The sequence below is a fragment of the Colletes gigas genome, unplaced genomic scaffold, assembly GCF_013123115.1.
Source record: "Colletes gigas isolate AHSC1104 unplaced genomic scaffold, ASM1312311v1 Colletes_gigas_Sc00002, whole genome shotgun sequence".
NCBI lineage: Eukaryota > Metazoa > Arthropoda > Insecta > Hymenoptera > Colletidae > Colletes > Colletes gigas.
Genome location: NW_025106631.1, coordinates 7,690,284 through 7,705,882, shown reverse-complemented (window position 1 = coordinate 7,705,882; position 15,599 = coordinate 7,690,284). Strand labels below are relative to the sequence as shown.

Sequence of the window (15,599 nt, the reverse complement as noted above, 5' to 3'; positions counted from 1 at the left end):
AGTCCGGGCTATCGCCTATTCAGTTGCTGGACGCAAGTCGCAGGGTCGAGTGCTCGAGGGTGGACGATTTACGGTGTTTGCGTGTGTGTGTGTGTGTGTGTGTGAAGTAGATAAGAATAAAGAAGGTTGCTGATAGGGGGAAAAAGGAATCGCATCGGCATACGTGTTCTACAGAGTGACGAGAAATAAAACCAGTGCTAGTGTAAAAAAACGATAGTAGTAAAAACTTTGTAAAAAATTTTGTGAAAACAATTCGTAAAAAAGATCCCTGAACGTGTCGAGGGTCTTGTAAAAGAGAATCGTGCAACACGCTCTCCAAATCGTATAACTCCACCTCTCTCTCTCTCTCTCCCTCCCCCCTTTCTCTACCTATCTCTTCACCGTGTCCGTTTCTCTTTTCCCGTCTCTCTCTTTCTTCTCTCTTTTCTCTCTCTTCTCTCTTCTCTGTCTTGTGTCTCCCCGTGTCGTTCCTCGTGGCGTGCGCGTTCCCGAAGACACCGTGGTCGGACCTTCTCCGATACTGCGCTCGTGCAACGCAGTGAGCGCGTGTCGGACAGCTAGGACGCCGGGAAGCGCAGGTGCGGGTGCGTGCGTGCATATAGTCATACGCTACGCAGAGACGTGAGCTGGAACAAAGTACGTGCGCGGAGTCGGCGGCACGGTTTCGAAGGTGTCGTTAGCAGTTGCCGTGGCAGAATGGACGGTACTACAGGTCCGCCGTCAGACGTGACGACGGCAATGGGAAGTGAAAACGATGAAGGATCGAAGGTGCGACGAGATATCGACGATTCAACCGCATCTTCTACCGCTGCCTCCAGCACGGCTACGTATTCTACGTCGCAACCGGAATATTGTGGTCAGGGCTCGATAAGGGCTGGCTCCGCTTCTCCGCTCCCTACGACCTCCTCGTCTTCGTCGTCATCGTTATCCTCCTCCTTCTCCTCGTCACCACCGCAGCCGGGGTGTGGCTGCGTCGCCGCTACTGTCCTCGAGCCCGACGAAATTACTATCAGCATCACGCCAACCACCGGTGGACAGTTTGATCTTACCGTCGATCGGACCGATACAGTTGAAAACCTTAAGAAAATCATCTCGAAGAGACTGAAGGTCGCCAAGGAACGCATTTGTTTACTACATCGTGAAAGGTTGGTATTGTGTTTGGATCTATGTATGTATTATAAGATCGCTCACTTTAGGGATAATATTAAACCGAGTGGTGCTTAATTAAAAGAAGTTGATTGATTGTTGGTTCTTGATAAAGGAAGGGGGTGAAGGTTCGAATCAAGTGTTTTCAAATCTTCGATAAATCGATGACGCGTTGTTCACGTTTCGTAGATTGATCGTTTGCGTTCAATTTTGTCTCGCGAATCAGTCGCAAGGTGTGTTAAACTTGATACTTTCTACAATTTTTGAGGGGGGAAAAAAAAAACAAAAGACCTGATAGGTGAACGTATGCATGATCGTTGCTGTGCACGGTTTAAAAGTTGAGAGGTGCAAGAGAAAGAACGAAAACAGCATCGATGCGACACAAGAAAAGGAGAGAGTGGGCATAATATTCGTAGGCGTCGTGGGGGCCGCCGCACGGACTGATCCTCCTCCTTCGTACGAGCATGCGAGAGAGACATAGTGGAGAGGAAGGTTGGCATACCATAGACTTGGGAGTAGGAGGTGGTGGAGGTGGTGTAGTAGGTAGAATATCTCGGGAATCGCGTACTCGTAAAGTGGAACAGTGACAGCCCTCTGCAGTGAGAGGTAGAAGAAGAAAGAGAAACAGTCGGACGGAAAAGACGACGACGACGGGGCCGGCTATTCCCGTACGCAACACATCGCTGGAATTTTCTCTCTCTTCATCCTCCCTTCTCATCGTCCCCCGCCCTCTGTTTCTTGATCTCGTGTATCTCGAACAGCGATGGGCATTTGATTCTCTCCGTTGCGAATTTCCGGATCATTCCGTTGTATAAAGATTACAATCACTTCAAATATTATTTCAATAAACGACAACGTTGAAAGGCTTAAAAGATATGTTTAAAGTGGTACGAACGGTCTTAAATCCATCACTGAGAATCAGCAGCGAACATCTAGTGGTCGCAGACAATATACAAATCCAAGAAACTGCCAGGGGATGTAAAGATTCAGGGAATTATGCGTAGACGATCAACAAATGTTTCAAGATCAGACAGATGATATATGGGATGTTTCGAACGATCTCAAACGTTACGTGAAATCAGTGTTGTTGAAAAATATTTGTAGTAATTGAATTTGCATTGTAATTTTTGAAGTTTTTAAGAAATCTCAAAAATTCTTCGATAACCTTTAAATTTATTACAATAAACATTTTTAAATATAACGAGGACAAAATTCTTCGGGTCTTTAGTAATTATTAAATAAATCGATTGACTTTTTAAATATCGTCGGATCGACTAGGTTAGAAGAGAAGCGAATTCTACCCATCGCTACTTGTTTCTTCGAGCCTACAGGGCCAGTTTCAGGCGCAGGTAGCACACTCCGGTTCCTTGCCACGTATTTAATACGTATGTGTTCGTTTCTCAGCTTGCGGTGGGAGCGACACGTGCATACGGGGAATCGTTCATCGTATGCGTCCTGTTTGTCTCTTTCTCTGTTTCGTTCCACGGCTCTTTTGGACGCATGCGTATCGTGTTAAATGCAAACCTATGGATCGACGGCTCCGATTCGGCCGTATTTGTATCATTTTCTTAGTAAAACTGTTGAAATTCGTCGACGCTAACGTATTTCGTTTAACCCGAAGCCCCTTTGCTTCGAATTTTACCACGAGACATTTACACAATGATTATTTTCATCGCTTTAATCGCTGATCGCACGAAATCCGATCCGTCGCTACCAGTCGAGTCATTTCTGCGCATCACTGCTTTAAGGCGTTCCGTATCACGTGCGTCTCTGGTGATGCACAGTATCTTTTCAAGAGAACTGTAAAACGCAATAAAATTACATGTCTCCGCGACGAAAAGTAGTAATCGATCGGAGCTAAAATTCGTTAGCGGAACTTGTGATTTTTTCGGATACAATCTTTCTAGAGTTACGTCTCCCGATGTTGTCCTCTTCGTAACTCGATTTAAGAAAGAAAAACCCAAGCCTTCGGTGTGGTGTAACTTTTACCTTAACTGTTTCGTGCTACTATTCAGCGTATGTCATCACGAGTCTCATACTTGTTAGTCATCTTCGTTGCACATATAAGGAGTGAACTTTTTTTTTTTTTTTATCTGTGTGCGTTTTTGTTACCGATGGTCATCTGTTGAGGACACGACGAATCTCTTGGCAGTTTGACAAATCCATCACGTAAAGGTAAAGATCGCCGATTATTAGTTGTGATCGATCAATGGTCAGGATTTGAATGATTTTCTTGTAGTAACAATGTAATATTGAATATTGAAAACTGATTGAAACAATATATAATTTATATTATATTTCGATAATTAAGATAACGCGTTGATAAAAATGAACTTTCTTTGAACGTCACTGTTGGAAAGTACCTTTTCAGGTACAACGGTACGATTCGAAGCAAACAAGCCGAGACGATAGTGGTTTGACCTCAGGAACGATAGCAAGGAGAGAATAATATTTATAGTACAGCAGACAAGAATGTTCCTGTCCTATCTTACGTTATGTATTTATATTTGCCTCGTTTTAGACGTTGCTTATTCTTAGACCGTTCGCGTGGCTGTGCTTTTCTCTCTTTCTCATTCTATCGGTTCCTGAACGCCTAAAATAATACCACTCGGCTTTTGATTTTTTAACATTCGAATGTCACGGTCTAGCCATTGTGAACGCCTCTTTTGTGATTTATCGCGCGCAAAATGGAATTGTTCGTTTATCCAAACGAAATGATTTGTTTTCGTAGACTCGTCTGAACGCGATAAGCTTCACGGAAACAAATGCTCCTGGGAAACTACGACTTTAATCTTCCAACTGTACGATCATCGTGTAACATCATACCATATTTAGTGTTTTTCCATTGGAAAGTATCAATTGTAAAAATAAATTTAATTCATTTTACACAGCCAAGGGGTTAAGTAACACCGTGAACTGTTGTTTTTACTGTGGACAGGCGTAAAGGTCAGCGACTCGATCGTACCAGGATCTTCACGAAAACCGTTAAGCCCGTTTGAGTCTATGTGAATGGCGTCGGGGGCCGCGAGTGAAAACTCGCAGATCCGCCACCCTCGCATTTTCATTTCCTATAGTGATCGATTGATAGACGTTTCTTATTTCGTCGTTTTCAATCGATCTATTCAACCGAAGCTATCGATTTCCACTGGGGGAAAAACCAAGGAGCGACCGATTTAAATCTAGTTTCATTTTCAGTTCTTTTTCCGTGGAATTTTTTGTCGTTTAAGGTCATTCGTTGAACTCATACGTGCATATACAGGATGTTCGGCCACTCGTGGGAAAAATTTTAATGGGAGACTCTAGAGGCCAAAATAAGACGAAAATCAAGAATATTAATTTGTTGATGCAGGCTTCGTTAAGAAGTCATTAACGTTTAAAGTTTCGCCCGTACGGAATTTTTTTCTAGAAAGTGAGTAGGATTTCGAGGGTAGGTCTATTCACCAAAAGTTATTGTAATTGACCCCCGCAACCGAAAATAATTTTTTCAGAATGATTTGAAGTTTTTTAATTTAATTTTCTAATAACTTTTTAATGAAGCCTCAGTCAAGAAATTGATATTCTTGATTTTCGTCTTATTTTGGCCTCTGGAATCTCGCATTAAAATTGACGGTATAATTGGTATAATTTATGCAATATTAGGTATTGGATTTTTGGGATTTATTGTATGAGCTCATCATATATTTACAGTTGCGTAACAGTAGCATGAGGCTACGATCATAGTGGATGCGTTTTCGTCCTAACTGGAGTCGTGACAAACGCGTCAGAGCAATCAATCCTGTAGATCCTTATGCATTTCCCCCGTCAAAACGTTTGATCCTACGTGCAATCTCTATACATGATAATTGCCTCACTCTCACTCGGTTTACGTAAACAAGTGTAAAGTTCTATTTTGTGAAATACGTCTGTATGTGCCAAACACAAGCGAACTATAGTGCGATAGTAAGATGTTTTCGTTGTTTATCGTTGATTGAAAAGGGCTTGTGCTGGTGCCACGTGTTGTCGCGTGGAGTGGGTTCGTATGAATTTATCAGGTCTAATTCGTATTTTAAACCTCGTTTCAACGTAAGCGAAATAAACATAGGAATTCAATGTTTGTGAGCATGATGTTTAAAAACGTCCAAATGGACGAAAATTGGTCAAAGAATAGGTTCGAATGATAATTATGTTTACAATAATATCGATATTTAAAACATTATTGATTAATTTTTATATATTTCTTCGCCTTGAACAGTATGTGTATAGTTTACGGCTAATGTCTACAAAAGTTATATTTGTATGTAACTCGCACGTAGTCGCAGAATAACAATAAAGAATCCAGAACAACAGCTGAATTATAAAATGCAAATAGAAGTGTTCCGCTGAATATAGATTCCGAAATAAATGAGAATGTGTAATAATGTATTTTTAAACACTAATACGAAGTCGAAAATTTAAAAGTGAAAAAGAAATCATGGAAAATTATCAAAGAGATTTAAATCCTGAATTATTTTTTCGTTGCTGCTTAATTAATAAGTAATACCAGAGTGTAAGAAAAAAATGTGTATATTATATTAATTTTTAATGCTACTTTCCTAAAAATAATGACGAAATGAAGCAAAGAATATTACTAAATTCTTACTTTGAATGGAAGTGAAATTTCTGGAGAGGAAGTTGCATAATTACTTCCGCAATATGCTAAGTCAATATCAATTTCTTATGTGCTATTTGTGGTTTCATGGAATGCCGACTGTCATGCTAGTAAGACTTATCATATTGCCTAATCTCTAGGATTGTGCCGCTGTTATCGTTGTTTTTTCTGTCTTTAGCGTGATCACGGTGACGAACGCCAATGTCATCAAGATTCCTTCGTGTTTCGACACTGCGTTACTATCTGCGCAACGGTCAACATCATAGCGTTTAAATACACTATTATAATAAATATTCATTCGTTTCAATATATCCATTTATTTAAAGTTCATTCGGCGTTAAAAAGTCTGAAACAGTAATGTTGCCGGACAAATTGATTGTTTCAACAAAAATCTTTGACGAACAATATTCGACCATGGATGAATTTTTTTCTCACGAGAAACTTTTTTAATAAACATGACTGTATCGTATTTTGTATGATAAGTGGCAACGCCTCAATTATCCCGGATTAGTTTACGTTTATCAGAAATACGCGATTAATACACCCTTTCTGTTTAACGTGTACAATAATCTCATTGACAGAACATTTTAATGAAACATTGGAATTTATGTTCTAGACAATTGCGAGAAGGAACGCTCGAAGAAAATCGTTTACAAGATGGCAGTTGTCTCACGTTATTACCGAGCGTGGAAACCGGCCTGTTGGTAAGTCGTATTTTTTTTACTTTTTACAAGAAAAAACCAACGCGGTCGTTTACTTTTCGCAATAATCCTCTCGTCGATGGAAATTTGATTACTTCTTGTCGTTGTTCGTGTAAATTGGGTTTGAAAAGATTCGTAAAAATAGCCAGAGGATAGTTTCTCTAATAGATATTGTTTTCAATGGTCGAAGCGTATCTGTCGATAATATCGTTCGATAACCGTCATCGAGTTAGCTCGTTCGCAGAAATGACGCACCGAACGCGTAAGGCGTGTTTCTTTTGTTGTATCCGTGATCACAACCCGGATTCTATGCGGTTCGTCTTGAAAACCGTTCTTCGCAGTAGAGGATGTGCGTGAAACAGGAATTCTCACAAGAGGCAGAAAACGTACGTGCAGAGTTGCGATCCGGACAAACGCCGTTAACTCTGCCCGTTCGTGTATCATCGGGTCACTTGGTTTCTCGGTCATCGTATCGTCGGTGCTTTATTTTCTGGTACTATTACGTCATATATTTTTCTTTGTCGATCCTGGCGACGATCGACTGCTGGACATCGTCGTCGATTCGATAAATGCCATCCATCGAGCATCACGGTCCACGATTTCATCGTTTCCTGTCCGATCGAACGGTACACCCAAACTGCTTGATTTTAGATGGACGTGTGTCGTGGCCGAAAGAAATATACTTTAAAGGATATCTGTGCGTGGTTATCCGATTTGAATCGATAAAAATGAAGCTCGTCCGAGCACCCGGTGCACGCGCATACAAAGGATACGGTCTTCTCTCTCTCATTGAAATAGAGTCTAACCTGTGCTCGAGGCACTGGCAACAGCGCATCACGGGTCCTTATCGCGACCGAGCTCGTTCGCATGGCTGTCAAGGGGACCGCCCGCTCGAGTCTCGGTCACCCGCAGTCAATTTTAAAGTGCGCTCGTGTGTAGGTATATGTAGCGAGCTCCGGCCACGATCAGCGCTAGTGGGTATATACGCGTCGTTCTTTCGTGGGTGGTTACGGAGAAACGGGGCGAGACCTACGCCAGTTTCGCACGACACAGTTGGCCAGCCTGATCGGTTCTCTCTGACTAAGAATGCTTCCCAATCGACACGCATCTCGAGTTCCTTCTTTGCTTCGGCTCCCCTTTTTTGCGACTGTTCCGCCCGTTTGGTCTCGAATACAAACGAGACCCAAAATCGTTTCACCCTTCGATGTGAAACAGAGAGATCGACGTGCCGATCGACCGATCTTGTTTCGTTTGTTAGTACTTTCCCTGGAATTCTATTTTCTCGACGTTTACGCTATGAAAATTATTACACTTGTAGATCGCGTCAAAGCCAGGTGGCTGAGTAAATCATTTTCTGGAATTATATAATAGCATGTCTTGTATGCACGAAGGCTTACATAAAACGATGTAAACTATGAATAGTCGTATAGTACAACATAGGAGTATAAGCTGTCTTAATTCGTCTTGAGAACAATCGATAAGATATATAACGAAATTTTCTGGATACAATGTATTAACTGTTATTCGATTACATGAATAAATTATAGTATTCTGCAGTACATTGACACTCTTTACTGGTAGCGACGAACGGTGTCGCATTTTTAAAGGGTTAAGAACGAAATCGATTATTGCGTAGAAGGAAAGTCACGGCGTAGTCGAGTCGATCCGCTTGACGGTATTGGACCATCAAATAGGTTCAAACTTTGATAGGCAGCGACGGACTCTAAAATGCCTCGGCAGGAAGTTTTATCGATCGTCTATGGAAATTCTGCAGCCGGCAGCAGCACCTCGCGCTTTCGCATTATCTCTAGGGTACGTGGGAAGCGTCCAAAAGCGGCATTAAATGATAATTCGGTGCCATGCGACGTCGCTTTGATATATCGTTTCTACGGTCGACTCTCGATTAATTGTTACAGGCGTTGCTAAGCGAGAACGGAGGCAGCTGATCGTTCGCTAAATAAAAAACGCGTCACGCTCTTAAATGGTTCGAATTGCGTCGCCTTGGAACAACGAAAACCATAACGCGATGACGTCACGTACGTTTCGACGAGACAGGGAGAAGTTGTGTCACGATTCTCAGGTGTACCTCGAACTCCCGGCGACAGTTTGCCCCTCGGCCAATGTTTTCGGTTGTTTGGAACGAAGCATGTTTCGTATATATCTTTAGATGACCTTCAAAGGGTGAATGCCACCGGAGTGACGACGTATGGGTGTATTCTCGCTAAAAATATTCTCGCATTTCTATATTGTTCTGCGATAGAAATTTATTATTCCGCATTGGTCGTGTATCATAATGATGTATCTTTCTACCATGAAACTGTTTATTTTTAATGTATTTTAAAGTGCTTAACTCGTTCGCACGTGTGAGATACCTCCCCACCTCGGAGTGACTCAGTCGTAAGAACGCTACTTGTCAGTATTAATGTAATTCGTCGTTTATGTCCTACTTAGCATCTTTACTAGCATTTCCAGCTGACACGTGGTGAGTGTGTGTGCGCGCGACTCCCTACCACCGGTGCTGCGTGAAGCTCTCTTTTCGCCAGTGTACTTTTTCCTTATCCTACGACACGAGTCAGTCGGCACCGGCTAGACGTGCACTAGCGACACGCGTAGGAAAAGAGAGCGGTGGAGGGGCGTCCCGGAGGGGCACGGACCCGGCATTTACGATTCATGGTGTAGTACATTTCTGGCTGATAGCAGGTTGCGCTTCGAGCGTGGCGCCATCGGCTTCCTCGACGGTCGTCACGGCACTCACGTCGCTCCGCAGCTTCGCCAGGGGTTCTCGAACTTCTTGCTAGCCCCGACGCTTTTTATATCGGTACTCATTCGAAGAGGACAAACGGTAGAAAAATTTCGTATCAATCGAATTTTCTATCACAACCCTGTCTCCCAACATTTTAATTCTTTTACGAGTAAATAATAGTTCCAACCGTTTGGTCCATCGAGATTAAATTTTTTTTTCTTGTTAAATATCGCTTTGTACATGTATATTTTCTTCCTTTGGATACATATGAAGTATGCAAATATGTAAAGTGTTGTCCAATCACTTTGTCTCGCACTGTACGCGATTCAAGGCAGTACAGCAGGTCCATTCGTCGAAGCTCAGATTCACCACAAAATGAGCGTGCGTGCAAATCGAATTACCGAATATATGATGACCGTCAGTGTAAAGGAAGTCCGTTAGGTGTACAGAGGGATGCCTAGCTGTGCTGTCGAGGGTCTGAGCCGCGGTTCCGCGAGGTTTCCTCTCTTCTGCAGGTCTTCTCGCGTTTCCATCTTTCGTCGTAGGCTCATCGATTCAACCTCATCTTGCCGGTGGATGAATAGGCGGACAGGGAGTGAAAGAACCGTTATTGGTATTCAGAGTTTCGACGGAGACTCGAACAGGGGAGGATTCTTTTGAGTTCTGCGACGATTTTTCGATAAGGAACATTAATCGCTTTAAAGAGATCGACACGGTATCGACGCGCCAGCCACAAAGAAGGATGATATATTACATTTTTAATCCCATCCTCGTTGAAACTCCACCACTATACAGCTTCCCATTTGGTGTGGTTAGGACACTTGGACGATGAACGTTTCTTTGAAACGACGTGAAAACTCGTCTCGCATTGATTCAGATTTAGTTGCTAAAACAAGAGCCATAAAATTGTCCGTGTCGATGGTTAATCCAGGCATTCCTCTCTATGGCTTCTTCGTCTCGTCTCATTGGAGCAACGCCTTTTAGCCGGTGAAAGTATTTAAACGCCGTTTAGCGGAAGACACTTTGCTGAATCGTGTCACGCGTTTCCGTTGGTAAAGTTACAGTTGCTACGATGATAGGGTCCACTATCCGCGTCGTACGATCTAACGCGATTGCTCGCAGATCCTATTTCAAAAGATAAAAGACGAAAGGAATGCGAACCGATAACGGGCAACCGCGGTAGCGACAAAAGCCTAATTATACCATGAGCCTTAACTGATATAAATATTTTCAGGCACAACGACCGGAGCAGAGCGTGATGCAAGCACTGGAGAGCCTAAATGATTCCCAGGTGAACGACTTCCTGTCGGGCAAAGCTCCTTTGAATCTCACCATGCGGCTAGGCGATCACATGATGCTGATACAACTGCAACTGTCCACGGTGACGCCGGCCTCGCCGACTGCTAATCAAACGACCAGTAACACGACCGGGTTGACCATCGGCGGGAACAGCTCGAATGGATCGAATCTACCCGCCAGTCACGTATCGACCTCCTTGCAGAGCAGACGATCCACGGTTTTGGCCGCCCGCTCGACCACCAGTGCTTCGACGAAACTGCAAAATGGCACCGCGACCGCGCGTACCTCGTCCCTAATACGCAGCCTGGTATCGGCGTTGCATGCCGCCGCCAGCTGCAGCACCAGCCTATCCACGGCGACGACAACGACCAGTCCTATTTGTTCGAGTCGCGCGACCACTGCCTCCTCCGTTTCCTCGACGTCCTACTCGCCTATTAGTCCGCCGCATACGTCCTTCTGCGCCAGCCAGTCTCAGACCCCGTGCACCGGCAGCAATCACTGCCCCCTATCGCCTAACAGCAACTCCACCGCGTGTCAGTCTTGCCTTCTGTATCACTATGCTTACGACCACCGTCATTACATCCACCATGCTTACAACCACCATCACCATCATCATCATTACAACCACCATCACCATCATCATCATCATCATTCGAGAAGCAAACCCACCACGTCCCCGAACACCTCGCAGTCACCACCTTCGCCGTCGCCGCCGAGGAAAAAACTGTGTACCGCTCACCATCACGGCCAACAACAGTCCGCGAACGCCGCGGACACGTGCAGGAGTAACGTAGCGGACGGGGACTCGAGCCTGCAGAGCCCTATCTCCAACATGGCGGAGCAGAACACGAAGGCCGCGACCCTCGACACCAGGGCGCTCGCCGAGGCGTCCCGTAATTTGACGCAGAAACTGAAGCAGCTTTCCTCTGAGGTACTCACCTCGCGGGTCGACCTCGCAGAGGTATACATTATTACCGATGCCAGTTCCCCCTGTGTACCACTATTTCGTATATATTTAGAGCAGTGTATTTATTAAGGCCTTAAGAGACGGTAAAAATCGAGGCGACTCGATAATTTTCTGCTTCGTTGAAATTTAAGCGAAAAATGAACAATGTTTTTATCCATGACGATTATAGCTTTCCTACCGTGAAACAATTCGCATATTCTCTTAGGTCCTTAAGCGTATGTTTTTTATAATTAATTCGTTCGGCGTAAGACGTGATATTTATTTTTGTGTGCATGGCACACGATGCGATTAATATTTTATCATTGTCGAGGTCTAATCGCATCGGTACAAATGCGGCATGATTATCGAGCAGAGTGCATGATTCTGTCGATACCTGTTGGCCTTTTAACTTTTCACTTTATTCCAATCAATATTCGAGAAGAGATTACAGTAAACGTTGGATATATGGATATAAAGCTCGACAGTTGAGAAGGACTTCTTTCTCCAAGCTGATTCTATAATTAAAATCCATTCGTTTACTCCATAAACGCCTGGTTTGGAGTCCCAATTTTCAAGCATATATCCATCTGTTACTATATACGTTTTTGTTATGTTACGCTATTAAAGAATTCGAGTAACTGACTGGCTGCAACGAGCATCGCACGTTTATTGTGTTAGCTAGATTATTAGTTTACGAATAAATCTATTCAACGGCGATGAATCCTAATAAGTGTAATGTGCCTCCTCTGAATACAGGAAAATGCAAGACGCAGGCAAGGTGCAATAATAGAGAGTATGCATCATCATGGAAAAGGCGTATACTCTGGTACGTTTAGTGGAACCCTAAATCCAGCTCTTCAAGATAGACACGGTCGTCCTAAACGAGATATAAGTACTATCATTCATATTCTGAATGATTTACTGTGTACCACACCGGCTGCAACGGCAGGTTACTATAGGCATCATCACAGGCATTCGAGTGGCCGTCAACAATCTTCAATGTCTCCGTCCTCCACTGGAACGACAACTACCGTGAACAGTGCCACGACGTCCATTGGTTGTCACGATTCTTCTGCGCCTGGATATTCTACTAGTACCAAATTTATATCATATTAACCGGATTACTCATCCCTGAAAAATTCTAATTTGTCATCGGTTTTTGAAGAATGTCGCTAAGTGGAAACTTATCTTGACTCGTTTATCGCAGATTGTTGCAAAATTTATTGCGTTTAGATGAAATAGGTATAATATAAGATATGGCGAGTTGATTGAACAATTTTGTGAACTCGAGCAAAAAATTTATCTAATTTGAAACCGAACATTTACAAAAATCTGCTCGGATCCTTTTGGAAAATAATTATAAAATTTTTAATTAATACCGTTACAGACAAGCATATTATCCATTCAGTTTTATTATTCGTATATATACTCGAACGCAAAAGTATTTGAACGCTAACATTTATAACATTCAACTAATGAAATATATATGTTAAACTGAAACATTTGATATAATTTAACGCATATAATAAGGGATGGGTTTGAAGGCTACATAAGTGAAATTAGAAAATAACTCGACATGTTTTAATAATTTTATTAATTTTTGGCGCAGAGGAATTATCGAAGGAAAACGAAGCGACTAAAGGAAAGATGAGACGTCTACGTCTTGTGATGGAACAGCGGCGTGCTAAGAGAAAAGCTAGACGACAGGCGAGGGCAGCACCGCGAACTACACAATGGGCAGCGGTGACACCCGATCCGACTGCGAACGCGACAGAATCACAAAACGAGCCGGAGCTTCAACCGTGCAGTCCGGAACCGGTTGTGGCTTGAACAAGTCGTTTGTCGATTGTTGGCACAGTAGTTTCCTCCTCTATCGTACATGCAATGAGTTTCGTAAACTATCGCACTGATTTATTCAAGCAACGGCGGACTCGGTTGCTTTCGCGTAGGTGTTTGTTCGCTGCAGACACTATTTCGTTCAATACGTACCAAGTACCCCCGAGAGTCAAGTTTCTGTTATCTTATTTATACTTTGTTATAGTCAACAAAACTTCTAGTTCGATACATTTGAATTATACAATTGAACGTATCGCGGGGTACTATATTACCATTGAATCGAGACTGTTTTTAAACCGGTAACGCTATAGTTATGCACGTAACACACGACACGCATAATCCTCAGTATTGACCGATAACGCGTACTTTCGAATGTTTTAAGTATACGTTTGAACCTTTGGATCGTGTACAGTCCCAATAACGACACCTTCGATCGAAAGTTAAAGAAATTTAGCAATATTAATAATGGAACACGTGCGATCCTAGGGCACGGTCATAGAAATTATATTAATAGAAAGAGAAGAGAAGTATCACGGCGAAACGTGCACGTCGTTCGAGAACTCATGCTATTTAATAGAAACTGTTACAATGTAAAAGTAATTAAACTGCATTAAAAGGAAAACAGTGTTTGGCTATACTCAGGACTTGATCGTAGGTGACAATAATTGCACTCGACGAATGAATCAGTGTGACGGCACGCGTACGTCTATTGTATCGATCGTGAATGAGCGATGAATTGACGAATAAAAGCAAGAATATTGGTAGATGACAAAATTGTACGGTAACAATGTTTTGTCGATAGATGTCTGACGCTAGAAAATGAAAAAAAAAAAAAGAAAAAGAAAAAGGATCGCCACTTTGATCAATTGATTATCAATCCTGTCGGTATCGGTGTATACTCAGATTTAGTAGACACGAGTAGAACTTTAAACTCACACACTTTACGAATCGCAGGGAAGACCGCTATAAAAAGCAATATTACAAAATGTTTACTCGCGATTAACAGAAACTTGCGATAACTGTAACGTTATTGCGAGAATAATGATTTACGAGTAAACGTATTTTGCATCTGTTGGCGGGAACTGATTGATTCATGGTTACGTTATTGAATGTACATACGAAAAGTGCGTTTTGTGATGTCACTTGCATACGTATAATTAAGTTTCTGTAAAAACAATAAACAAAGTGACATTGATACAACAGTGTATTACTTTGTTTGCGACGGTGACATTAATTCCTTGTGCTTTTGCGTATCGATACAGTTCGACGTATGAAAGTGATCAGTCAGTTCAATGTCAACAATCCCATATCAGTTTTTGGTATATGTAAAGATTAGAACAGACTGGATTTTTAACTTCGAATAATTGAGTTGTAAGCTTGGTTGCTCTATCCGTGGATCACCATGCATTGTTCTTCGGCAAAAAAGAACTCAAAGCACGTGGATAAATGGTCCTATAGTTAGAACTAGATAATCCTATCGCATGGCTCCAACGCCAAAATTCATTTAAGTTTACTAGGTACTAAATAATATAATATCATCTAATAATAGTATATTGCGTTAGGTTACTTAGGGAAAAAATATTATTACTATTATTATCATTACTACCGCTACAGTTTTGCAAACTGGCTCAATATTGTAACATATGATTATTGAATTTTATCGAGTACCAAAATAAATAAGATTGCTTGCTAAGCTAAGATGAAGTCCATGTTTTAGTCTTGTTTGAATGTCACATCGTCTGTTGAGTGTTTGTTATTGTTATCGCTGTTTATTGCCTGTAAAGAAGAAGAAAATCATCAACGCTGTTTTAGTTTTATTCTACTGAAACATATTTTAGTTGAGATCATCAAGTTTGGAATATATACTTTGTTTTAGTTCGTAAGGATATATGATTTAAGGAGCCTAGAGATATGAAGTTTTGATTGAAGTTATTAATATTTGAAATTGTTTATTTAAATTATGTCTTTAATTACGTAAAATTGTAGAAATGTATCGACGCTTAAAAATTATGCTATCATAGTTTATATTAACGAATTGTTGTAGTTACACACGCAACACAGGCTTCGCGACAATACAACTACTATTATAAAAAACGATCATTGTTCTTTCAACGAGTCGGATTATCACACACATTATGTTCATCTAGACGTAAAATTTACAATTTAATTTAAAAAAATACATTGATAAAATTAGACAATATAATCAACGAGAAGTGTGCAAAATTCACTTAAAAATCATAAAATATATACATATACATAGTATATATGTATATATATATATATATATATATATCGACATAA

General features: G+C 41.7%; 1 protein-coding gene across 2 annotated transcripts; it reads left to right on the top strand.

The window, feature by feature from the left end:
* Positions 1-11: 11 nt before the first annotated feature.
* LOC122404433 (midnolin homolog) lies at positions 12-15,462 on the top strand. Of its 2 annotated transcripts, none has more exons than XM_043408388.1 (5): positions 12-1,145; positions 6,390-6,477; positions 10,452-11,477; positions 12,219-12,555; positions 13,072-15,462. In XM_043408388.1, the coding sequence occupies exons 1-5, from the start codon at positions 697-699 to the stop codon at positions 13,290-13,292; spliced, it is 2,121 nt and encodes a 706-aa protein (XP_043264323.1). In that variant the 5' UTR covers positions 12-696; the 3' UTR covers positions 13,293-15,462. The 2 variants fall into 2 exon arrangements, with proteins under 2 accessions (XP_043264323.1, XP_043264324.1); XM_043408389.1 differs by having other exon boundaries at positions 14-1,145; positions 10,452-11,447; positions 13,072-15,454.
* The last annotated feature ends 137 nt before the right edge of the window (positions 15,463-15,599 follow it).